General features: G+C 41.6%; 1 protein-coding gene across 3 annotated transcripts; it reads right to left on the reverse strand.

Annotated features, from left to right (window-relative positions):
- Nucleotides 1–959: 959 nt before the first annotated feature.
- On the reverse strand, nucleotides 960–27735 carry spire1a (spire-type actin nucleation factor 1a). Of its 3 annotated transcripts, XM_019264365.2 has the most exons (19): nucleotides 27179–27735; nucleotides 23455–23486; nucleotides 14436–14702; nucleotides 12442–12567; nucleotides 10332–10403; nucleotides 10049–10213; nucleotides 9861–9947; nucleotides 9334–9463; nucleotides 7682–7729; nucleotides 7292–7446; nucleotides 6732–6813; nucleotides 6489–6631; nucleotides 5481–5504; nucleotides 4827–4856; nucleotides 3918–4055; nucleotides 3741–3811; nucleotides 3260–3287; nucleotides 2985–3148; nucleotides 960–2879 (listed from the first exon to the last, which is right to left on the reverse strand). In XM_019264365.2, the coding sequence occupies exons 1-19, from the start codon at nucleotides 27522–27524 to the stop codon at nucleotides 2612–2614; spliced, it is 2376 nt and encodes a 791-aa protein (XP_019119910.1). In that variant the 5' UTR covers nucleotides 27525–27735; the 3' UTR covers nucleotides 960–2611. The 3 variants fall into 3 exon arrangements, with proteins under 3 accessions (XP_019119910.1, XP_027142015.1, XP_027142016.1); XM_027286214.1 differs by lacking the exon at nucleotides 5481–5504 and having other exon boundaries at nucleotides 27179–27734; XM_027286215.1 differs by lacking the exons at nucleotides 4827–4856; nucleotides 5481–5504.

Consider the following 27735-nt stretch of genomic DNA (forward strand, 5'->3'; position numbering starts at 1 on the left):
TAGCCCATTCTGTCTGTGCGTGTGTGTGTGCACAGATGCATACACACATACAGCAATTGTGGTTAGACTAACTATATGCATACATAAGAACTGTTTTTAGCCAAATCGGAGCCCCTCGGTTCATGTTTGAACTAAACTAACTCAAATAGTTCCTTTCTTCCCTCCTTTCTAAACTACAACATCCACACTTGCTTTTAGTAGTTTTAAACACTAATTGAGGGGGTTTCCCTGCTGTCATGTGAGAGGACCTAATGCCAGTCTGTAACTTTACCCTACTGTGTTAATGTGATGGATAGGCAGATTAAGAAGGTTTACACCTCTACAGTCAGAGCTGGAGTGAATGCTGAGAGATTCTTCCGTTTTCTTTGAAATACATCACCCTCTACAGACATAGTGTGGGATTTGAAAATGAGGCGCAATCTATGATTGCTAAGTGTTCCTTTGATAGTTTAGGCAATGATGCAAAACTTCATACAATATGTACAACCTTCAGTTACTTCTTAAAGCTTCAAAGCTGGATGAAACTTACAATGGCATTTTAGTGAAGATAAGAAACTTTAAACATTGTGCATGGTTTCTTTTTCATTTATTTAATACGTACTGGCCAAATATTCAATCGATAAAAACAAAAGAAACCAAGGAAAGATTAAGTGAAAGAATATTTAAAGAAGCTAGTAATGCTTGAAAGTAAAGGCCTGCAAAGAAATTTGAAATGCATGTTGTCATCATTTCTAACATAAGTATTGAAGCTGATCAGTTGTAAAGAGTGTTTGCATGACACGTTTTTATGCTGTTGGCATAATCATGACTTGCAATACACACCTTCCACCACCTGATGTCCCCAAGACCACAGAGTAATATGAAGAGCAACAGAAAGACTTTTCACTGTGACTCTACTGCCCTCTGCTGCCATCTAAACAAGTCTAACACCAATCTGCTAAGAGGATAACAGTCAGATGTTAAGAATCAGGATGATTTTATTATCATTTCTTTGATAAAAACAGAACAGATCACAGTACAGCATGCATACATTCCTTACAGAGGTCTAAATAAAACTGGTCAGATGTACGTTTCACTGGAACATGGCATCGGTATTGAAACAGGCTGGTTAGGCTTCGTGTTCATTTGGTAACAACTGCCACAAAACACGCTATATGAACCTGTGTGTGTGTTTTCAAAGGGAATAAATGTTCATAAAGCATATTCAATGACAGCTCTACACTTATAAATGCCTACATTCAAATCAATGGAGTGTTTTCTTTCTCTTTTAGCCATTATTCCGTCCTTACAAACAACCTGCAGCCATTCACACAAACTTTCATTCATGAGGAACCCTGGGAAATGGCACTATGAACCCTCCCCAAGACTTTAATAATTATTATTAAGACAAAAAAAAACATCATAAACAATAAATTGGTCCAATAAAAGTGCGATTTGCGATTTAGAGGAGTATCTTAACACTGAGGAGTTTATAAACTATACAATAGAAATTAAATCTTACTACGCTGACAAACATAATAACACTAACAATAATAAAGGTTTCAGAAAAGAATTTCAAATAAAGAAACTCCAGAGGCAGAAATCTTAAAATATGGTAAAATTATACTTCTAGTAGCAGTTAAGTTTTTTTTTTATATTAAATTTGGAACAATTAAGATATACAGCATGTACACATTCATAACCCAACCTTTCTGTGCTTCTGTTGCCCAGCTTCGAACATGGAAGGGCAAGCAAACTAAACCTTAGATTACCCTAAAACGTCTCCCGTTGAGTTTATCACACATATGTACAGTAGGTCCGTGACTACAAAGGCATTCAAAGAAAGAAATTACATTTTGGCACCAGGCACAGAATTGAATATATATATATAAACTAAAAGCTAAAACCCACCCAGACAAAATAACGTGACTATTCTCACTCGATGTGTCGTCCCTACAACATGAGAACAGGAAAGATGCATTTAAACTGGCTAAAAAAAAATGAAAATAAAAAAACATGAATGATGTAACATTTGGCATAATTGTTGCTGGAAGAATAAGAGAGGGGGGACAGGGGAGGGGCAGAGGTCCACCCCATCAGACCTGACAGCAGGATCTACAGTGCATTTCTGTCAAAAGACAATCTGTTGTTTTTCCTGAGTGCTAGAAGTAAACAGGAACTGGAAAACTTATTTGTAGCTAAGATTAGGGATGGGCCTTCGTACTTGCACTTGATCATCATCAACTTTTGGCTTTCTGTGTCATGTGATCCCGCTCTTATGTCTGTGATACATTCTCTTTACTTGGTTCACATCAGCAACATCAGCAGCTCAATTTATCCGTCATACCCACCGTTTCCTGAATTATCTCTTATAGAAACATGGCTCTCCTTTGTTAACTGGCAGCTACTCTCAAGCCCTGACCTGTCATGACCAATCATAGCGTGCCAACATTTCCTGAGACAGGGTAAGGTATAAGAACCTCTAACTTTGGGGTGACATGGACTGGCTTCATTGTCACAGTGAACCAGTCTGTGTCAAGACTAAACTAAGAGGGGATTTTTTTTTTCTCTTCATTAAACGACTAAGCTCTGGGAGAGGCGTGAACAAAAGCGCGCAAGGCAACCCGGCTGCCTACACCTCATTGATGGTGCGTTCAGAGGGCCTGAAGTTGACAGAGTTAGACGACGACATGTAGAAGGATTGGGTTTTGCGATTGAGGCGGGCGCGTTTAGTGGCCACGCACATGCTGCGTTTGCTGGAGGAGATGATCTCCGTGATGAATTTTTTGCAGTCGACGCAGATCTCCATGGTAACCCAGTCTTCCGTGAGCTCCTTGGGCAGCTCCGGCATGTCCTGTGACCGGCCGTCTTTGCTGCCGCTACTGCCGTGCTTAGACAACCTGAGGGCAGAAATGAATAATGAACAACTGATCCTTCAAAGCATGAAATTTTGATCCTCATTTCCTCAGTATAGAAAAAGAAACCGGAGTTCTGCAGTAACGTACTTGTAAACACTTCTGCGTAGGCTGTGTCGACTATGTCCGGACCCGAATGGGTTCTTTTCTGGATCAGCAGGGACAGACGCTTCACTTGCCTCTTCTTTAGCCGTGGCGCCAGGGCCCAAAGAATAGATGGGTAACGTGGAGTAGGGCTTTGATGGCAGCCGCATCTGAGGGAAAAAACATAAGTGAAATGGTAAACAATATACAGTTTATGGAGCAGCAGACAGGTGACAAGTGTCAATAAAAAAAGTGCTCAAAAGTCAGTTAAATATACCTACCTTTTTAGAGCACTGGGAACACACAGGCCTGGGTAAAAGAAAAAAAAAAAGAAAAATTTACACTCGATCAATTTGGCATTAAAATTCTGTAACATTATACAATTTATTTAAAAAAAAAAAAAAAAGGATAAAAATCAATGCAGCAGTACCAAATACATCGTCTTATTTATTCAATACATTCGTCTTCCTGCATACATTATCCAAAATGCAACAACTCGACCATAGACAGCTGGATCAGGGATTTGGGTTTCTTATGAATCGCTAGCCTCAAGCAGAGAAGAGGTGTGAGCTACGCAGGTCTGCTAAACTCATTTCTTTCTAACTCCACCCATGCAGATTTATTTATTTCTTAAACTTGTGGTCTTTAGACCCAACTGATGCCTGACTCAAATGACATCACTTGAGTAAATTAATCAGATTTCACACTTGTAGTATTTGTAAACAGACTAATGTGTAAAAATGTAATAGTGACTGGATTTACCTTTTGCAGAACTGGCAGGTGTAGGACCAGGTAAAGAGAGAGAACCTCTTTGTCCGACATGAAAAACAAAGCTAGAGAGGAAAGCACAAAGTTAGGTAGATTCATATCATTCATTCATCATATCTCTTCCATTCAAAGGATGAAAAATGATCATTATGACAGCATAATGGTATCTACCTTTCCTTTCTTGAGGGCGGTGTAAATGTCTTTGTACTGTTGAAACTTCTCCAGCTCTGCTTTGACCAGAACCTGTCTGATGTGCATCACCTCCTCCACGGTCAGAGCCAGACACTCGACTGGGTAACAGAACTCCTCCTGCGGGAAACACACACACAGCACAAACTCCTTTAACAGAGTCACCCATGCAGATCAGGAAATCGATAACCCAAAACAACAGTGCAACAGCAAGAAGTGATGGGATCTGCTGCCAATGAGACCAACACCATGTGAACGTGGCTACTCGAGCAATACAGTCATACTGATGTCGCCAAAATAAAAACAAACACTGCACAACACCAAAAGACCAAGCATGTGACGACGTGGTGAAGGTGAAACAGTATGTATGTACTGCTCTGTGAAGATGACAATGAACAGCAATACAGTGGAACCTGGTGATGCAGCACACCCGTCATGATGGTGGTCCACAGCTTTTTGGCTCGGTTAACTTCATTTAATTATTCCATTGGCTTTATTACTGCTCAACAGACAACTGTGCTTCTAATTTAAATTCCAAGAAACCAATATGGAAGTGGACCCTCATCATGGTGCAAGCCGTGGTCGCCAGGAGATTTGTGACATACTTGGGAGGCTATTTGACAACTTCAAGAGATTCATCTTTAACAGTTTAATGCTTCGCAGAAGTAAAAATTGCTCGGGGGAACATTTCAAAGTAAAAGATTTGCTGTAAATGTTTACAGGTAATTTCAACTCTTGCTCATTTTCTTTTTAACCTTCCCCGAGCTATTTTCAGTATGCCGCAGATCTCCTATTTATCCGAAACAAGACTATTGAATTATACAGTTTTCTGGATGGTTTGCCCGCACAGTGTCGTGTTCTCTTTGATGAAAAGCAGTAACAGTGACATACCGTGCCCTGAGCACCACTGGCAGCTTCAACCTGACCAGCAGACAGAGGGAACAAGACATTCAAACAGAGGCAGCTAATTACATACAGAATGCTTGATATCATTTAATTCAAGAACTACATGAATCTATTAGGATGTAACGAGAGGCTGCCAGTTACATTATTTACAGCCAACTTTGTTATAAACAACAAAAAGTAAAAGACAAACATTTACTGCAGTTTTGAAGAGTCCCATGTGTTGCATACATTATTTTTTACAAGCTCTCTCCTTGCACAAGCTCATACCATTAATTAAACTGTTATTCTATCTCATGCAAAGCATGAAATTTGATTGCATAACAGCACAACTTCAAAACAGCGAGTCCCATGACAGAAAAATCATCTGACAGCATCTTTTACAAAAGGAGGAGATTTCTCTGAGATGGCAGCCGTCTTCGTCTTGTGATTTGATTCTATCTGCTCCATCATAGACACAAACGATCACAGCTGGTGTCCTCTGATGGTGCAGACCTACATCTAACACCTCCTGTGTCTCTTCTAATCTGTCTCACTCTCAGGTTTTCTACTGTTCTAATACAGAAAAAAAAAAAAACTATTGGGAAGTAAAATGAAAAATGGGCTGATGGTGATGGATAGACTGAAGTTTGATCAGGTTACCTTGGCGCTGGGATCCGCCATCATCTGCAGCATTTATACAAAACATAGGAAACGTCTTTGAGATAAGACAGCTGAGCGGTGCAAACACTTTAATGAGATATAACATGAGTACCAGAAAGGGCGGGGAACTTCAACAAGGATCGTACTGTTTTATCTACTAGAGAAGATCAGTTTAGTATCTCTGTGAAAGGGAAAGTTGTTTGAGCATGTGCCTGTATCAGAAAAGGAAAGAAACATGGTCTCTGGTAAAAGAAATTACTCTTTGAAGAAATCAGAAGCAACACAAGTTCCGTTTTCCAGTCCTCGTTTTCAGGATAAAATCAATCAGGCACAAAAAAAGTTGAATTATTCTTGTTTCTAAGAGGTGCGACAGAATGTAATCACCACTATGAAAGTTATAAATGAAGTTAATATTAAATTAACTTTGGTCTTTAACATGGCAACATAAGAGTAATGGTCACTAATTTTCTGAAGGAGAAACTGAACGCATACTGTAAAACTTTAAAATGAAAACTATCCTGTTTCCTCCAGGCTTTTTAGCGCACTTCCTCTGACTTGATGATCTTCGGGTGATTGAAACTACTAGCGAGTGGTGAGAATGAAGCAATTCCATCTAACTCTCCCTTCATACAGCGGCCTGTCCTGTGGTTTCAATTACGTCTATCAACCTCACTGGAATCATACGACCGACACAGAGTCACTCAGACAGACAATCTATGACCTCATGGCAGACAAATGACCGGTCACAGGACGGGAGTAAATTCAACAGATATATTATTGTATGTCCAGAGTTGTTGGTGGATTCAGCAAGAGTTCATTCAGATTGCAAAGTCCCTGTGTATGATCTGCTCATGTCTGCTTGTACCAGTTTTTACATGTCATCCTATTTTATTAGGAGAATAATCAGGTGGCAGGTTAAAGACTGGTCATCAACTTTGAAGGCTTTATTAATGCCTTTATACAGGGATTCATAAATAATAAACAGAGAAGCTTCCATAGTTAACGTACCAAAGATTTGGAGGTCTGTCTGGATGGAGGTGCAAAGGGGCGGACACTGGTGGGGGCTTCCTTCTCGATAGAGTGCCGCCTCTGTGAAGACTGACGCTTGTCTGGCTGTGGGGTGGCAGAGACTGGCAGGAACTTTGGAGGAGCTGGGGACACAGGACAAAACGTTTTGTGTGAACAACTTGGATATGTTTGTAACAGACAAAAAGCAGAACGCAACATATGAAAATATGTTTTGTTTTTTACCCTTTTTTCCTATTGCCGCCTCAGGTGACGTATCCTCCATCAAAGACGTGGACCTACTGGAGCTGCTCCGTGTGCCTTCCTCCTGTCAACCAGAACACATAATGTTGTTGTTGTGAATATGTTGATTAGAAATAAAGTAGATTTAGGGGCTAGATAATGTAGATAATAGATAATGTATTGCTGAAATTATCGCACAGGGAACCAACTTGTTAAAATCAAGTCCAATTCATCTTAGAAATATTGCCTTTGGCAATGTCTATCAATATGGCCATTGCATGGAAGACATGGTAAATCATTTTTTAAATAATTAGAGCACTGAAAGATTTGTGTTTTTAGAAATAAAGAAAACACACAAGCACACACATACACGATTTATAAACTAATCAGTTATTGCAACGTTTTCAAAATTAAATACAGATGGGCAAAAACATTATGGTGTTATTTTATTATATTATTTTATTTTTACAGGATACGGAATTTGCAAATTACTGTATCAACAAGAGTTGGATTATTTGGATGATCGTTTTATGAGCACAGTCGAGAAGAGTCTGATATCTTACATCAGATTCAGAGCTGTCCAGCTCAGCCAGCGTGGGTGCTCTGAGTAGCCTCTTCCTCTGGCTAAGGGGCAGCACTCCACCTTGATTGGGTCCTGCTGTGCCACTGGCCAGAGACTGGGTGCTGACCGCCAACTTCCTGGGTGCATCAGGAGTATCTGCGGGCGAAAGGTACGATTTTGATTATGAACGGTGCACTGTATTGCGAGGGAACCATAAACTTGTGACCTGTCTCCTTATCCTAACAGCTGGCCATCATGCCGCCTTCTGTGTAAATTACTGGCGTCTTTGTGGTATCATATAGAAACAATACAGAGTGAGTACACGCCGACCACATGGTGATCAAGATAAACCTCAACCATATGCTTAGGTTACAGATTTGAGAAGGTTTACCTGAGCTGCGGAACAAGTCCTGAGGCGTGCTGATGCTTTTCCCTGCACCTGTAAAAGGAATAATATGTTCAGTAGGATCACACAAACATTCATTTTTTCTATCTCTAATGCAATACTGGTACTACAGGGAGGACTTGACAGCAACAAACATCACTTAGACCAGGTGTGGCTGATTTTAAAGGGATGCTGCGTAATAGTGGGTTACATTCAAACATAAATCAGGGACGGGTAAGTGAATTGAAGTGCCAGGGAAGCAGGGACAGACAATGAGTGCAGCCACAGTGCAAAAGGTTATTTCTGTGCATTCACCTGGATTATGCAGTGAGACCGTCATCTGCCATTTATCTATTTATCTGAGGCAGCTGATGCCAGATTTACGTAATTTTTCATATTCCACAGTGAGTGCGGATTAGGGTTGTGAGCAGGGCGGGCTGGCTGCAGAGGCAGAGTGATGATCTGTAATCTCACCCTACCCTATTATATCCAAGGCATGCTGTCAGACTTATATCATTCATGAAATGTAGACTTCCTGCTCCGAAGCTGGTTTTATTTTACTCCCCAGCAAAGACCTTGCAAAGTGGAATAAAGACCGAGGGGAACATTTTCACACAGTCTGAGATGAGGTTGCACTGTGTTGACCCATCTCTCTCTCTCGGGTACAGTAGGAGTCTGCATCACAGCCAGTAAGTGACAGTAGTGTGTCACAAGCACAAAATAAAATAGGGTGAAAGAGGGTGTGTGTGTGTGTGTGTGTGTGTGTGTTTAAATCCAGAGCTAACCCTAAAATAGCCTGGAATGAAAACACAAGGAGCAACAATAGGAACACAAAAGGTGACGTAAAGGTTTACCTGATGAGTCAAAACTGTAAGACATGCTAAGAGGTCGCATGACTGACAGATATGCCCATGTTTGGAAAAAAAAGAATAAGAAGGAAATGGAAGCAAACAGTTAAAATGGACGGTGAAGTCGAGTCATCCAAGTATATAAAACATATTGCGTATGAACAGCTTCAGAGAACGAGTATGGCCTCCCATGTGTGTGGTTATGCAACAACTGCTTCAACTGCTACCCCCTTAAATCCACCAACAAAAGGCCTCCTGTGTAAAGAGCATAGTAGCACTGCATGGTATAGACTCAAATATTTGCCGTTTTGATCTGATTAAAGCCTTAAATTGCTTGAAACATTATATCCAGTCGGGCAGTTGGGTGACTGCACAACAAAAGGCTTATCTAACTACTCGTTTTCAAAGTATTCAGGAAGGGTAGCATTACATACTGGAATTCTATCAACAGAAACTGTCAATTAAGTTCAAATCGAAGAACATTTGTCAGCAACCACAGCTGTTACCTCGAGCAAACAACTGAAGGCTCACAGCAGCAGTAAAAGTGATCCCTCTTTAAACACTATGACGCCTCTGATTAAGTGAACAGATCAATGTAGGAAGAGAGCTCTTAGAGTAATCATGATGGATGTGGTTCGGTCATGGTTAATGGTTTTTGTCTTGAGTGGAGGGTTAGGCTCGTAAAGAGCAGCCATGCAGTAAGTTATTTTCTCAGTTAAACAAGAAGGTTTTAGTTTGATAGTTTTTGAAATTGCATGAGCTCTGCCAAGGAGAGTGTTGTACAACTGTACGCAACTGTCAGCGTCTTACCCAAGCGGCTTCTGCGGATCATGTCCGGTGAGACCGGCCTGAGCTTCCTTTCAGCTTTGATGTCCTCCAGCAGTCTCTCGTGGAGGCTGCGTGGACGCGGAGGGTGTGGTTTCAGTTTGCGAGCCGAGACCTGACATGACAAGCAGCACAAGTGAGCACTCAACTGCTGCCATCACCATGGAGACCAAAGTGAAAAATTTCCCCTGCTAAGAACTGTTCTGTTCCTGTTCACATGCTGCTGGTGGGTGTGTGCATGTGACATGTTTCCCATCATTCATACCCAGTTGTTTGGCATGTGCTGTGAATGCCACTGTACTCGTATGACAACAAAAATGTGTTTTTCCACAGCCAGGTTGAATATGGGTAATCCATCCTATCAGTAGGCAAATTTCCATTCTAATAGACATACAATGTATGTACAATATTCAGCATACAGTGCTGTTAACTATTGTAAGGTTACTTCTTTACAAACTTAAAATTGAAGCCTTGACAGTGGAGACTGTATTTTCATGTTTTGTGCTACTCACTGGGTTGAGAGGCGGTCTTGACCTGATGAATTCAAGAATGATCTCATGGGCGCTCTTCTTTAACCTTGGTGGGATATCTCCATTCACCTAGAATGACCAAGTAAGTTAGGTTCAGAGGGACACATCTGCAAAATGTAGGAACATATGTGTTGGTCTTGGTTTATTCCAAACATATCGGATGTATGTACCATGACTTTTCGCAGCTTGTAGCGTTTAGAACGGATGTCGTCCATGAGCATTTCGTACGGTGTGAGCTGGTATTCAATGGGCAGTGGGTTGTACTGACGCTCCTGAACCTTCTTCAACTTAACACCATCCCGTAGATCTCGCATAACCTGCACCCAGAACCGTGCCTGGAGGGGACAAAAAGAGATGTGATTTAATATTAAATGATCAGAAAAACAAACACAACTCAATCACCAACACACGGTGACAGTGTTAGTGGTAGTAGTATATCGATGTTCTTCTTACCCAATCTGAATTTTGTAGCTCATCGAGGTCTTTAACAGGTTCCCGAGTATCACCTTCCATTTTCCGAAGGTTCTAGCCAAGAAAAAAGAAAAGCATCAGTAGGTGTACCACTACATTCACAGCACTGGCTGAAATTAAGTTAAGGTCAATGGCAGTCCGGTTAATTAATCGATGGATGTTGTTTCACATGACCGTGTCGATATCCGCCTCATCCTATATTGGCAGCGTTCCAGTGGGAAATAAAGAAGCCAATAGTCAACTAATGACTGCGATTATCTGTTTGCTGAACCCTCACTGCACAAGACAGTCAATGAAATTTAAGGAACACCCTCCTTGTTGACACACCGAGTATCTGTTTTTGTATAGTTTCTCCTTAGCCAGCTGCTGCAAATATTCTGCTCATAACAAAAACAAATCTGAGAGGTTCAAGCTGAGTTCTGATTCATAAAAAGTTGTTTAAGGGCAGATGAATAGATATCACTCAGATCAGAGACAGAAAGCCTCAAGGCTGACAGCTGCAGCTGCTTTTCTTTTTTATCATCTCCATATCTATTTACGCGCACCTGTGTTTTCCCGCTCAAACACATTCTCTCTTCCTCATATTTTTACTGCGGGTCTGACCTTTCTCTTCTAATATTCAATATAATATCCACCTCTTGCTAATTCATCCCATTTGTTACCCTGAACGCCTTTATTTCTAAACCATGACATTTAACCTGTCGCTCACTGGTCTGAAGTGAAAGAGGCAAAACAGACAAGAGAGAAACACAAAACACTGAAAGAATCTGGAAAAAAAAAACGACTAATTGACAAACTCCCTAATTTGTAAGCATGTGTGATGTGTGGTACTGTGTATGGCCACTCATTAGCAATTGTTAGCGGCCCCTATAGCCTGCCAGTACCCTCCTTTAAGCTGCTTAAATTGTTGTAATAAGGTTAAACTTGATTCTATAACCATGTATTACATAAGACTGTTTGCATGAATCACGCCTCCTGCAGAAGTCGCAGCAGGCACATATCGCATACTGTACGGTAAAGCTACGCCGTCTGACAAGCTGTGGAAGTCATGTGGCTGCATCAACCTCAACTCAATCAGGGAACACAAAGGGTACAAAAATAGCACAAGAACTTCATCTGAGGTCGATCTTGAATGGTTGAGTGAGATGTTTTCCCACCAGCTTTAGACACTTTATAAAAAGGTTAGCCCATAAAAGTTAAGCTTTCAATTATAGCTGTCAGGTGCGACGGGATGTTTCTTATCAGAGATGATGCAACTGTTAATAATAGAGCATTGCACAAATTATGATAGCATCATGTTCTAGTATGCATTATCCAGGTCTGATCAAGCTGCTTATGACATCTTCCATGCTGTATTTCTTTAATGGTTTAACTTTTTTTTAATTAATGATTTTAATTAAAGAGCAAATTCCAGCACACTTTGCTTAACAGTTGGTTAATAGTCTGAAAAATTATGTCCCTAAGAAGCACAAGCTCTACAGAGAATCCCTCACTAATCATACTCAATAACTCCAGTACCAATAGTCCGCTTACACATGCAGACAGCAGAAACAAGACGCCAGATCACGTCCACGCAGACTTAAGTCATGGCACGTAGCGTAAGCCATGCCAAGTTCTCGACTAGCTCGACAAGAGGGTGAGACAGGGACATCCACACAGTCTGAACCCTTCTGGTCCATTACCACTCTGTGGGTTGTTTTGTTGTCATTGTGCAGTTTCTGGGCACCACTCCTGTATTTTCTTTTCCCAGCATTAGAGAGAGCCTGTTGGCCTAACAGATTCTAAATTCAACCAACACACCAAAGCAGAGTGGTAAAACCCAAGGACAAGACAGTTTGGTACTTTCTCATGTTCTCTTATCTGTTCTAAGCTGCCGAGCACGATTTTCCCCTATTGCTTTCAGTTTCTTATATAGTTTGATATGTTTGTTATCTGCAAATGAAACAGATTATCTGAGTGTGGCTCAGACAAAAATTACCCGACTTTGGAAATATAAATATATAAATATAAATGAGTGACATTTATTGAAAGTGAGTGTAGAAGTTAGTCATTATTTCTGAAATGGGTTTCACTTTGTAGGAAAGTGTTTCACCTCCTTGGCACTCTTGATCTTCTCCAGAAAGGTGTTTAGTTCCCTGGTCTCGGCATAGAGAGCACGACACACAGCCTGGTAATGGTTGGGGGCGTCTGATGGGCTGGGCAGGTGGGAAGAACAGAACTGTAGAGGGGAAAGGGAAGGAATAAATTATATATTGTGGCACTTCTGGAAAAATCATTAATTAAACATCAGCAACATGAAGTAATATATTAGTATTCGGTAAGTCCTCCAACATAAACCTCCTTTATAGCTGCAGTAAGAGTTCTGATGACTACGCTACTGAGCCATTTTTAGTACGTACAGTATAATGTTTACCATGTTCACCATTTTAGTTTAGTGTGTTAGTATCATAAAGTATAGCTGGGGTTCATGGAAATGTCATCCGTTTTAAAGACATTTTGTCAAATTAAAAATTTAAATTGGAAAAAAAGAGAAAGTTTAGAAGAAAAACCCAAGGTATTACAACTCTGAAATGTATATGAATGTCTGGAAAAAATGTCATGACAATCCCTCCAAGAGTTGTTCAGACATTTAATTAAAAAGTAAAACGTCAGCCCCTCTGTGATGCTAGACAAAACAAAGAAGCACCTGGTCTGTACTCTAGGATTCACCCTCTGGGGATTATCTGCATAAGATTCCATGTCAGTCCATCAAACACTTAACAGATTTTGGTCTGCAGCGGTCCAACAGCCTAAAAACAGTTGCTTAAAACAGAAACTTTCAGCAGCATGAACCAGACTGTCCAGTCCGAGCAACACTGCCGCAGCATGACCCTTTGTACTTAAATGCATTTAAAGCTCCGACCCGTATGGTATTTTACTTTCATTGTAATGATAATAAAAGGCTGTCAGCGTAATGGATGAGCTGATAATATCTCTGACACAAAAGGAGAAAACCAGACCTATGACATATTTTCATGTTGTTGATGGGCTTGGCTAAGCATTGTATGTCTGACACAGCATAAAGTGTATTCTTCCTTATCCATTGTAGGAAGATTCACAGGTAAAATGACACCTGATCACTGAGAGTCTTTACTACCGTGATTAAAATACCGCTGCATCTGTGGTTTCCACTGTTTCGGCTAAAAACAATGATCAGTATCAAGTACGGGAAGCTTGTCTACCGCAAAAAAAGTGAAGAAAAGCCGGAGGGTGACTATTGGCAAATTACAACAGCAACTCCACAATAACTTTAGTAAGAGGATGACAGCTCATGTAGTCATGAGGAAAACTATTCAGCATCTAGCTATTCCTGACTTCTTCTTCCTGTCCTATTCCTGTCATGCTTCACGAACAAGTCCCTGTCATCTTGTGTCAGCTTCTCATCCTGCTGAACCCTAAACGACCCAACCTACCTCCGCCTGACACACCAACAAAGTACAAGTAAAGGACGGAGGCCAGTCAGGAATGCGCAGTTATCCAATCCTGCCATGTTGTACCAACATATTGCAGTTTACACTCAAGAGAATGATTGTTGGAGGAATCAGGGGCCGGGCTCGACACGCACTGGCAGCAAACAGACTCGACGTTTGTGTTCTACATCGGGTTCATTATATGGAAGGAACGGGATGTGAAAGTTTTTAAGCCTATTCCCCAAATACCAGCGTGTTTACACAGCTATAATTACCACTCTCATATTCAGAGGCTGTTTGGGGAATTTACAGCGTGACGGCCCCCATCAGGGGAATTTGTTGGGAGCAGGAGTGATGAAGTGTGGATGCACAGTTAACAGAGCTGATGTAAAAAAATAACGTGAGGAAAAGACGAACTGTGAAAACAAAACGCAGGATAAAAAAAAAGGAGCAGATACTTATGGCAAAGGAACAATCTGCACATTTAATACGTCTATAATAACTTCAATCAGTGGTGGTTCTTCATCAGACTGATCCCTTCAACCATGATTGATGGAAACAATGAAGTTATTATGTGAGCATCTTCACTGATCATCTGCATGTTTAACAAGCTCCGCAATCCCCTCAAATGACCTACCGTAATGACATCCCGATAGCTGCGAATGCTGCTGGCCGAGCCGGTGGTGGAAGTGGACACAGGCTCCTCTTCCTCCTCTTCCTCGCACTCATCCTCCTCCTCTGTGGCTTCGTAGCCTTCGTCAGGGCAGGGGTCGCTCTCGCTTTCTTCCGTGTTGGTCATCATGTCGATCAAGCGCTCAAGCGGGGGGCTGAGTTCGCGCTCTTCATTCTCTTTGAGACCATAGTCCAGAGCTTTGTAGATCATGACGCCCAGAGAGTCAATAACCTGCGGGACAACGGATAAATGAGATCATTACTGTGTACTGGAAAATAAACCAATTTTATGGGCTGTGGCTTCAGGCTACAATATCCTTTAATGGAGTTTCTACAGAAAACGGAATAGTGTGGGATTGAGTGCAGTTTTTAAAGAGGCTTTCATCACAGCTGCAGTCTTAAATAGTTATTTATACCCACAATAAGTTAAGACATCCAATGCCTACGACAATATCAGATATTTTCCTTTTAAAGCATCAGTGGGTTGAATTTAGTGGCACTTCGCTTTATAGTCGTGGATTGCAATCCCCTCCACTCATCCTCCTACTCCAAATATGTAGGAGAAACTACGGTGACCATGATACACCCTAACCATGGTGTTGTTACTCTTTCAAACTGTTTCTCAGCTTGACAATTGATATATATTTGTACCATCCTAAGGGACATTTCTTATTTAGCTTGGGTCATAAACTTGTTTTTTTCCTGTCCATTGACATTTGTTTATTGGCGGTTAGTGCCCCATCATTTTGTTTTTCCAGCTGACAGACTGCAATCAATTTTATGTTTTCTCTCCGCCTGCTGCTCTATAATTAATCCCCCCCCTGACTTAAGATAGTTAGATAGTTAACAACTCTGAACTCCAGAACAAACTAAATCCACCTGAGGAGACAAGACAGTTCATGTACTCAAACCAGATGTTAAACGAGGCCACAGTGTTCCTCCAAATAGCATGATTATTACCATAATCTGGGGATGATTTCATTTCATCACTGCTTCCTCTCATTAATAAGTAGAGTATGACCTATCTTTTTTTTTTTTTTTTTTTCGGATGTTGTTTTTTTGGAGCTTTTGCCAACTCATCTTCATGTCTCAAACCAGAACCGGGCTTCAGCGAGACAGACAGTGAGTTGTCCTTTCACTGTAAAATGTCCGGTTCTCGCTGTGCCTGCCCTCTCCTGACAATGTAATCCAACTCAGATCAACAACTGTTTAGGAGACAAATGAGCGACACAGGACAGAAGACCTGAATCAACCCAGACAACTGATACCAATCAGAGCTCAGAGAGAAAGGAGACATTGTGGCACTGAAGTACTAAATTTGGATTCCTTCAGGACTTCAGGAAGCTTAATTTATCACTTCAACTTCCACTGACATTTCAACTTCTTTCAGGACTTTTAACTGACATCTCAATATCAACTTCTTTCAGTATTTCAAAGGTTTCAAGTGTACATTTTCAGCAACGAGGACAGAGACGTCTCTTCAGAAAATGCTGCCTTTGCTAAGTGGACTGAGCCATTTTGTCAATAATCCTATGTGTAATGATAATTCACAATCATGTCTGACATCACAAGTGTGAAGACTTTGTTTTGTTTTTTGCCTGTGACCCCCCCCAATATTTATCATGTAACATGCATGCCGAGGTCTGTAATATTTGTATTGTCGGACATAGCAGCATATGTCTTTACACTGCATTCTGTAGGATCTAATGTAATCAAATACAACAGCTCTGCTATAAATTAAAAAGTATATAGTTTTCCAGTTGACACTGTCAGAGAGGTAATAATTCTACTTTATGTTTATTAATGAGGTTAGAGTGGGCGGCAGTGTTGTACTACTGGTGGAGTGCATTATATTGAAATATGTTTCTAATATTCTGAATGTATGTAACTGGGTGGATAAATATTAGAATCAGCTCAATATACAAACACCGGTGAGTGTATATTGTAGCCTTTGTATAGAGCTCTTCATTGTTTTCTATAATATACAGCAGCAGTTGTGTCAGAGTAGAACTCCTGTGGCTACGAGCTATGCACAGGATTTGGATGTAGATATGCTTCATAGTAACTGATGGCTGTCTCTGTTTGTTTGTGCCACTCTGTGGTGGACTAAGTCTGTGTTTCTGTGTTTATCCAATGGATCTGAATTGACTCAACCGATGATGATCTGTGTATAAAACTAATTCCAGCATTTCTCTAATAACAAGTTATGGCAATTAGTTCACTTTATGCAAATGACAGCTTTGTAACTTCATTCCATCATCTTTATAATAACATGGCAGCACTTCAAGTTTAAATGAGGCAACGGCTCAAAGCTATTTTAAAATGGCTTTGTAATAAAGTGATCAGCTAACTGTTCTCTGTTCATGTGAGTCATTTCTGTACTGTGTGTTCTTATCCAGACAGGAGCAGAGCGACATTGTTGAAAAAGGGAGGTGTCCAAATAAAGCAGAGGGTTGGTGTGGGTGAAACTGTTGTTGATGGGCATGGCTGCGCTATGGTTAGGAGCGGTGCCAGGGAACAGCACCTTGCCTGTGGCGTCAGGGAGTGTGGCGTCAGGGAGGGAAGGGTGTTCACTGAGCACGTTTGGGCTTAGTGTTTTCAGCAACCGAGGTGAAAAATCATTACTGACATAAAATAACTGACACGGCACAGAGAGGCGAAGCACCACCCTCATGTTTGGACTCAAACAAACTCGAGCTCTTTCGACTCAGCTCCCCATTCAACATCTTTCTACATTAAAAACACCATAAAATCAGCAACGGCCTCCATTCTGGTTTTTCCAATACTAACCTACTCATCCCATTCCTTCCTGGAAATGAATCAGTTTCACGGTGTTGTACTGTTATTTATCAACTATCTGTGCAGCTCATAATCCTGTTCCGGGGATAAAATAAATACCCTATTCCTTAGTGTCTGATTATGTAACCTTATAATCCATCTGTAGGACAACATGCGCCACAGTAGGTGGAGATACGAGGGAATGCTGGAGTGACAGACAGCACAGAGGGTCTCATTCATTCATGTGCCACGGGAACCATGGTTTACATTTGGAACATTTTGGAACATTTGGAACCTATCCTAGTTGGCATTGGGCAAGAGGCATGGTACACCCTGTACGAGTCTCTTGATAACATAGTTAGACAAATTATATTCCATGTCTGTCATATTATGGAAATAAAGCATCTAAATAACAGACTGGACCTTTAAGTTTCAACAGCCAGTGGCCATGATAAGGAAAGAGGAAAAAAAAAAAAAAAAACTATGTCTTGTAATTACCCATCACTATCTCATTTGAAGACTTGTGACTCAGAGGAATGAGGCAAGGAGGAAAAACAAAGTTGCAGGAATGAGGAAAGGGGGGTGGTACAAGTATGCAGATAAACAGTTAGGAAATACAGCCAGAAAATCTACTGCTGGGTTTCAGGGACGGGCAGAAATGTTTGGTAGCAAACCGCTAATTGAAACCAGGTTCCACCCAGGATAGGTGGAAGCTTGGGGGCGAGGGTGAGTCATCTGGGTGTCAATGAAAACAAAAACTCAGCTTTAGTGCTGTGCATTACTACTTAGGGTTTAATAAATATACAAATATCAGAACCAGTGTATAACCGTCCATTCAGAATATACTCCATCCTCCCTGAGAAGCAACTTTTCTCACGCTCCACAAACAAATAGTGATAGCAAGATTTCGCATTACATCATTTCCTGGAGTAAGAAGTGCTTCGGGCTTGTATTTTCTAACAATGAGTTGTTTTATTCTCGAGAACGTCCTTCTCCCATGAAGATCAGCGTCCGAGACATCATCCTGAGAATCAATGACGAATACGAAGTGAATTTTTTACTCATGACTAACCTTTGTCTCCTGAAGGAATGACGCGTTTCATATGAAATCGAGGACATCATTGACAGAGCTAGTTCTCCATAACTAGCAAAAATAACAAATACATTATATAATAGCAAGACTTGCAATCATGGATACAATCGTACATGTGGATGCAGAAAGAAAATCCCTCATGTTGGATCGTTTTGCTCCTAACATGCAGGGCCCACAACATAATTAAGAGCAGTTTTTCCACTTAACCAGTTAAAATGGGCCGAGCTGTACACTTAAACACTGGCTTATTGACGGCCGAACAAACATTAATACATAATTAAAAACATCTGCTTGGACTCCTTACGGGCCAAACAGCTTAAACGGGCAAGCAAACAAGTTTGGTATAAACTCTCTCCACAGCTGTATGTAAGTTTGGTACAAGTTTTACTGGCTGTGCTGCTTTCTTGACCAGAACTTGCTTGGGAAAATGATTCATCCTCAATGTGAGCACCCCTGGTTAGAAGAAGGTTAAATAAATAAAACTAAAATAGTACCTTTTCCTACGCACTGCATGTCTTACTTGAAGCAATTTTTTCATCACTGAGGCTCAGATATGCTGCCGTCTTAACTCATACGGGACAAACTGTCACATATAATCCTAAAAAAAGGCAAGGCTATGTTAAAAATGGACATACATACATATTCTCAGTTATATAAGCAGTACAAGAGGAGCGACCGTGATGGGGAATACATCAGTGAGTCAACCAGTGGGCAGATGGGCAAAGAATGAGTGGATTGTGTTGATGAGCACCGTTAGCACTCAGACAAACACACGAGAAAGGAAAAAGTCAGGCTGATGCACTGCTCAGTCAGAGCCACAACAGGTTATACAGGAACATACAACAACTAGTTTCTATTAATGATTTATCGGTTGTTGGCTGACGTCTATATGCAAAAATATCTGTAGTTCATGATCTCTCATATTCTGATTTGCATCATCACCAGTGACTTCAGGTTTAAGGGATACAGCCAGGGCAGGTATATGTGTGTGTGTATATGTGTGTGTATATGTGTGTGTGTGTATATATGTATATATATATATATATATATAATATATATTTTGATAACATTCAACCCATTCTTACAGCCTACAGCAAGTAGCCTGACATAATTTTTGGCTCGGACTTAACACGATCACGCTCTTTCCTTTGCAGTTTGTAGCCTGAGGCACCACGGCGGCCATCTGAGTTCACAAAACAGTCAGATAAGCAGCCCTCAGCGTTCGCTGCGGTAGTACAGCAAAAGCCATCAGTACGCAGACAGTTACATAACCTAGCGGTCTTCCACCACAGGAGCGGATGCTTAGCCTCCTCCTCCTCCAGTCTGCAGCATCACTACGGTAGTCCACAGTGGGCCAGAACACGACGCTGCTCTTTCATGTCTGCTGGTTAGAAACTGTCGAGTTTGCATTCATCCGTGAAGTCAGCTGGAAAATTGCTGAGGACAGAAGAAATGTTCCTCTGGATCAAAGAGCTATGAGGGTGACATAAGAGCTGTTCATGTGGATGAGGGTAAGATAGAGGAAATTCCTTCAAATCAAAAAGCCTTCCAAACACTGAGAACACGAGACACTATGAACAATCAGTTTTTCAAGGTGAAACAGCCTCAGCAACACATGGTGCAGATGGCAGCTGTTGTAAGTGCCAAACGGAGTTTAGTTTTTTCCACTACAGCCATTATTCACCCGCTGAAAGTTCCTCTTGCTGAGTTTGACCTAAAATGTCATCACAATCCCCACAGCGGCTCTAAACACCACACAAATCTAATCTATGACAGGAGACTCTCCACACAAACCCCATTTGTTTTGTTCCCTGAAAACAGACGCACAGAAAAAAGTCCTGTGTGTAGCAGCTACTGGAAAATATCTGTCAAAACAACTCACAACTTCATAAACTTGACGATCTTAAGTAGAAACTGAATTCATCTCTCAGGCCTGACAAAACAGATGAGAAATAGATTTCTTCTGCGGTGGGTATAAATAGAATACCCTGACTCAAATAGCTCAGGCTACTCAATAAATTGCATTTCTGTGTCTTTGTACTTGCTGTGAATATCCCTGTATAGGCAGAAATGTGACACTGGGGGGGCTGTAATACGAGCCACACGGGTGTTAATCAATTAATTGATTAGGATGAAAGCAGGATGTAAGAACGAGGTCACTGGTATATTTCAGGCATACAAGGACTAAAAAAAGGGTACCAGTCTGTCACTCCAGGGGAGTATGTCTGAATTGAAAAGCTACAGGCAACTGACCCCGCCAAAAAATCCATGTTTGTTTGTTATTTCCTGTATTTTTTTATATCAAATTGAAACGCAAAAGAATCTTTACCTAAAGTCTAACATCTATTGTTAAAGTATGAAACAGTCTTGGTAGAAACAGATGTCATTGCCAATGACTGGTATAAGAGGAGAGGGGAGGGGGAGACACCAGCCCCTGCACACAGAAGCCTCACATGCAGACACATGCAGCCCCTGTTCAACCAGCTGCAGCGTGGAAGTCAGTGCTGCGCACCGTTTACATGCAAAAAAATATGCATTTCTCCACTCAGTCTAAAAGAAGCAGCCAAACACGTGTGACCTGTAACCATCTGGAAAGAGGATAAGTGAGAATCTTCTGGAATTTAACTTTGACACAGACAAAACAAACTGTGCATGTGAGTGAACAACGCTTCAACACTCCATATTATTTGGAAAATAAGAAAATAACAGCCATTTGCTGACAACTGAAACCATCTATTAGGATCCATTTTAAAAATCCAAGGCTTTAACTTGTGCATGATGTTGGAAAACAAACTGTCTTGGCCCAAAATTGAGCTACAGGGGCTTTAGCAGACCTGGCAAACTGGAGAATCTGTAATAGGATACTACAACTAATCTCACCTTAATCTTCAAGACAAAGTGGGTTAAGCTTATCCTGAAGGCGACATCACAAGGTGCTTGTCTCACACACATTTTTCCCCCTCTAAGAAATATTTACTACCAACCTTAAGGAAGACAATAAAGCCAACCCATGACAAGTTTAATGTAAAGTAACAAACAGGTTCCTCGTTTGGCATTATTGATGATCATCCTAACACAGTTTCTGGGGTGAAAGTGACAGAAAGTGGGTCAACTCAAGACAAGCTGGTGATTAATGCCAAAAGACTCAGAGCTGGGTATGAGACAGTGACTGAATGGCTAGTTGGTTGACTCACTTACACAAGGGGCTGAGACACAACATAGACACAAAGGCCAAAACATGAGGTGCACGGGCCCGTGTCCAAAAAGTGTGAGAGCATTGCTGTGTATGATCAGTTAAAAGGCTAATACTGCGCTTGTGTGAGCCGCTGTGCTCGCTAAATCAAATGATCCCAAACGACGTGATGATAATTTCGTCAAGGAGAAGCAGCAGGTCGAATTTATAGCTACAGACAGTTACATAAAGTTAACAGCCTCTGAGAACATAAAATTACATTATCATAAAATACAGATAGAAATACAGAAACCAACAAATAAAACAGTGCAGTTGAAACAAGGCCATGATCTATAGTTACGAGAGCTTGCAATTGCTATGAGGCTATACTTAACTGCTAACTTAAGCATGCCAACATGTTCAGAAAAAGAAAAAACACTGACAAGCTTATGTTTAAAAGCTGACATTTCACTAAAACACAGAAAACGTCAGCCTGCTGGTGGCACTGGAGGAACAGCCATGGAAGCATGAAAATCAGTGAGGTTTATCATCTGGGGACCATGAATGTCTGCATGAAATTCCATGGCGACCCTTCCAGTAGCTGTTGAGACATCTCAGCATGGATCACACTAGGGGATTCACCAATAAGACAGACCTACGTTGCTAATGTTGGATGTTTGGATTTGGAAAAACAAGCAACTGACCGAAGAGAGCTCACACAAGTGTCAAGTGATTAGATCAGTGCTTAACCTATCAATCAATGAGACTAATAATAATAATAATAATAAACACATTTTTTTAAAACAAGGAGTGTCTTCATTGTTTCCCTATGTGGTTAATTCTGTGGGATTGTGATGCTGACACATTTAAAGTAACCATTGTGCAAGCTTGTTATGTGTTCCCAAAGAACCACCGAGGCAAACACACCCTGTTTATTCGTGGTAAAGTGGTACAAACAAAGGCTTACGCTTAAGATTTAGGACCGGGCCGCCTACAGTTCAACCATGAGATTTCAACCATGTTCTATCAGCAGAGCCAGAGGAATGCTACTTCTACTTCTATGCAAAAACATACACATACTGTGCATGCCTGCGATCACATGCACAACAAGACAAACATGAAGGACGATCAGACTGCTCCGAGTTGACAGAGGACTCTCTGTGCAATTAGTTTGTGTACACATAATGAAGCTTTAAAAAGGGAGGCTTCTCCTCCCTCTATTGTACCAGTACCTTGCTTGGCCAAACACTCACTGGCCACATGTCCTCTTCACGTGAGTGTTTATCGGTATAAAAAGTAAATGCATTTATGAACAAAAAAGAGAAGAAGAACAGAGATGTGCTCTTTTTAAAGTGCTCCTCTGCATTAGAGTGCAGCACACACAATAACTACAGAATAATCTCCCACTCACTCATGTTCAGTGCAACACAGGTCAATCTCTGGGACAAACTATTGGAAGGATGTCATGCATATATTGTTCTTTCAATGCATACAACCTTTCGTGCAGGTGCTGCGATCATGTTTCGTTTCTCTACGAGTTGCGTTTATTTTGCGTGTGCATGTCCACACATACACACAGATGTACACACAGCAAATCCACTAAAGGACATCCTGTTTCCACCTGCACCTGCTGAGCAGTGCCGCATTCAGACTCGGACTGTGCTGATGTGACAAGCGGGTCTACCAGGTTCTGAAAATACGAACACTTTTCACCTGCATGGACACAGTTATCATGAACGTAGATGTGTTCTTTCGTTGGCTGATGTCAACAATACTGCAACACGAGCGCACCCAACTAAAGAAATGCACGGAATGAAAATAAATCTGATGACTGAATTATACACACATTAAAAAAACAAAAAAAACATCCCGTTCTATCTTGAGCATGATAGAACTGCTCAGACTTGGGCATGACTAAGGAGCTGGTGATGTGAAACTCACCTCTAATGACGTGGGGGCTGATCCGTATTCATCTGTAATGACAAAACAGAGAGAGAGAGAGAGAAGGTTATTCACGCTCAAATTATGCAGCCATTAAGTGTGCAAGTGGCTATTTGTGACAGACAATCAGCAAAGCAAACACACCCCGTGAAATATTTATGTGCGTGTACTGTACTGTTGTGCGGGACATCTTGAAAATGAACGAACGGAAAACACATGTGCTGCCTCACGCAGTGTTAGAGAACATAAAATATTGAAGTTCACGTGCTGTGAGGAGGAGAATAAATGAAGTGCAAGAGATGAAAAGCATTACCCGACAGTGCTTAACATGACTGCATGTGAGTGAATAAATAATTATGTTTTCTCAGCAGTCGCCCCCTGAGGCAAACCGAGGTGTCAGAACCAGCCACAGTGAGCTGGTTATAGTTATGACTATTCATAAATGAGTGGGAAAATCTCAGCCTTCTCTTTCACTTATAGACAAAAGATAAAACGAACACGAAAGCTTTGACAATCTTATCTCTCGTTCTCATGCTGGTTTCCAACACACCTGTACTTCTTGATTTTCATGCGAGAGCAAAGTACACAGAGTACGTCTCCTCCCCACACTGAATAATTTGCCCTCCCCGACTGAACAATGTTACTCTGTCATGCAAAGTGCCTTAATTTTTGGATTTCTAAATCACTTGATAACGATTGCAACGCGGCATAAGTGCCAGTAAGAGTAACATCAGTGGTGAAAGTGCAAACGAGAGATAAATCTGCAGACTTTAACACCGGTCCAGAGTGTAAAATTAGGTCATTGCACATAAATGAGACACTCTGTGCATGCTCTCTGAATGCCAATGGAAATGCAACTATAGTTTAAATTCCATCTGAGGAAATAAAGGTCCAATTAAATGGGCCGTAGCTGCATGCGATGACATTTTTCTACACGGAGCTTAAGAGGACGGTCACGGAAAATACTTGTTTTATGGTGAAGCTCAATTCTGCTCAAGTCACTACAAACTACAGCTAACAGACGAGAGGAAAAAAATAAACGCTCATCCACTGACGCTCATCTGAGAAACACTAGGTCCTCTGTTTGTCCCAGCCAAGGAGAGATGGCTTGGCCAGGGCCCTTGTCTCGCTCCAAGGGGAAAGTAAGCCACAGAGGGCATATTTGGAGCGTGGTGCACTGTCACCCAGACTATCGTATTCACGGGAATGTTAACCTCTGTCCTGCCGATAAGGTTTCACAGGGAGTGGGATGTTTTTTCTTTACCAGATTAAATCTTTTAAATGTTTTACCCTTGGCCGGCCTCCAATCTAATGAGTAAAAAGAATGTTACTTACAGGTTTTCAAACCCATTCAACCAGAACAACTGTGTGAACAACATTGCACTTAAAAACACTGTATGCACCAAATTCATCTGTACTGTACTGTAAGGTATAAATCACTGGAAATCTTGGGGTAAACAAGTGTCTCATCCTGATGCAGCATTCACACTTGGCCCTTCTCTAGGCAACGTGGAGTGGGAGTGAATATTCCTCCCCTTGCTCCGTGTCAATTGATCTGACGGCAGCAGGAGCAGCGTGCGTCTTGCATCAGTTGAGCCTAAAAATAACACTTGGCTTGGGCTGTGGTGCTGGTTGTTCGCCTGATTCTGTTTGCTTTATGATGATCAAAACAGCACTGTATACGTGTCTAAACAAAACCTTGAGGACAGGAAGAGTGACAATGTGTTGGCTAAATCATCCCTCCTTGTCAAGGTTGAGTAAGCATTGGATTTCTATTAGTGGGGGGAGTAACCTCTTAAACTAGCCGCTGAGCTACCGAGAGCTTAATAGGTCTCACGTCTCTCTCATCGCCAGGCCTAATAAGAATCAGGACAGCTGTCCCGAAATACCCCAACCAGAGGAGCAGCAAAGGTCTCTCCCCATAATCTCCATAACTCATCTGCAGTCAGATTTTTTTTTAAAGTCTGTGCATCCAATCATCACATTTGTTCTATTCCTGGCACAGTGCTAAAACTCACAGCAGCACCAGCTGAATGTGTGCATACAGAGCGTGTGATTTCCACACACAGCTGACACTGCTGGTTGGTTACATATGCCGAGATGAGGGAGAGCTGGAACGAGGGGTTACAGAGAGAGAGAGAGAGAGAGAGAGAGAGAGAGAGAGAGAGAAAATGAGGGGGAGGGGGGAAAAGATGAAAGGTGGCTTAATAAGTTCCCAGGAGAGACAGGCCATATAACATAACCTGGATGCTTGAGGCTGTGTTGACAGCCACACCTCCTCCTCCCACACCCAACTTTAGCCGTCACATATTAATGGAATGCAGCTTAAAAGGTTTCCAGACGCGTACGCCTTTATACACACACACCTGAATTGACACACCGAAGCAAGCCTCACTAAATACTATACCTTCTGAACGTGCTCTAAAGAAATACATTACAGGATCTCAGTGCATAGAGCCATGTTGGTTTTCAGTGTCAGATGTAATTTTAGTCTCACCAGTAGTTGATTGCGTTCAAATCACAACCCAGGTGTAAATCTATGTTTGACTATACAGAGTTTAAGTCATTTTGACTGAAGGTATTTGACACAGATAATAATTAATAACTGCCTATCCCTGTCCATTACTCCAGACAGGTAACCTATTGTCAAGTAGACATGGCCTGAAACTGATGACTCATCTGTAAAATGTCTGAATATAGTGGAAACCCCAAGTTGATGTCTTCATATTGCTTGTTTTGCTCAACCATAGTCCAAAAAACAAAAAAAGGTATTCAACTTACCATCATAGCAGTCTATGGGAATAATTTAAGATACACATTGAGAAGTAGGTGCCAGTGAAGTTTTGGCATTTATACTTACATTTTTGGTTAAAGGGTGATCAAAAGTGTTGGAAATTAATTTGTAATCTGTACTCAACTAATTGTTTACTGTATTAATCACTTCTGAGGCAATGTGGGACACAAAGCTGCAGGAAAGTGCACCTCATGAAGCACAGCTGAGTGGATACACTACACTATATAAAAACGTGTTTGAAATCTCCTTCAGGTGCATGCAGCCCACACACACACACACACACACACACACACACACACACACACATATATTAACCTGTACTTTGAACTAAATGTCACAACATAAATAATGAAGCTGTTAGCAGCAAAATGACTCATCTGTGTCTGTGGCTTTTAGCCATTTATTCCCTGTCTAGCCGTGATGCTGGATATATAGCTTTGCTCTGGACTGGACCCAGGGGTGCTCTGCAGCTTGAAGGCATCACATGGTTCATTGTTTACTGTAGCTGCAGGAGCATTAATTCAAACCCAGAGCAGCCATACTGAACCAGCCCTGTTATCACACACCCAGTTTGAATGAGGCAATGATATGAAGCATGCTTATAATGTCAATACAAACCCTGTCGGTTAATACCTGACAGCACAGCTACACTGGTTTTAATCCCCAGCAGCTATGCTGTGATCTATGATGTATTATTAACAACCGCATCGGGCCTCTGTAAACAAATTCACCACATGGCTGGAAGCAGACAGCAACAACAATATGGCCTCTTTGTAAGGATGCTCCATTGGCCTGTGAGTGAAGTGAAGGAAAATGCTTCATTGTTGGCAGCCTGTTGAGACAGTAGTCTTTGTGGTTAAGCTGCGCAGTTACTCAAAAGCAGACACATGTCTGAGTATGTTTAGACACCTGGGCTGCTGTTTCGTTTACCTGTGCTGCGTTCAAAGTGCAGTTTGACAGTCCCGTCTCTCCATATCATCACATCCCCGGGTCCCTCAATCCTCCTCGGATAGTCGACAGCAGAAGCACCGGCAGATTTGGAGCCTTTCCTCCGATGTTTCTGCGCTAAAGTCCGACAGCACTGATAACACACCGCCCATGCCTGCTCCTCGTTTATCGGCTGACTGTACAGTTTGAGGATTTCTTCCAAGGAGACGCCAACGGATCCTTCGCCGCAGTCCATGTTCACGTCCCCGGCGTTCAAATCGGCTGCGAAATCCCGGAGAATCGTCGGCGAAGTCAACATCCCGTCGTCTGTCCCCGGTCGTTTGGCCATCTTCAACTCATTATCACCACATAACGTAACGAGAAAATAAAAGAAAGAGTAGTTGTCAGTGAATATATGAGAGTCACGGAGCTCCACGGACACAGACGTTAACCTCTCCGCCTGCTGTTTAATCTGAGGACCAACGGCTCAGGGTGCGCGAGCTGACAGCGCGATCTGAGCGGTCCGCCCGTTCCGCGTGGTCCTAGTGTCCGCCCCTTTA

Source organism: Larimichthys crocea, chromosome XIII (assembly GCF_000972845.2).
Source record: "Larimichthys crocea isolate SSNF chromosome XIII, L_crocea_2.0, whole genome shotgun sequence".
Lineage (NCBI taxonomy): Eukaryota > Metazoa > Chordata > Actinopteri > Sciaenidae > Larimichthys > Larimichthys crocea.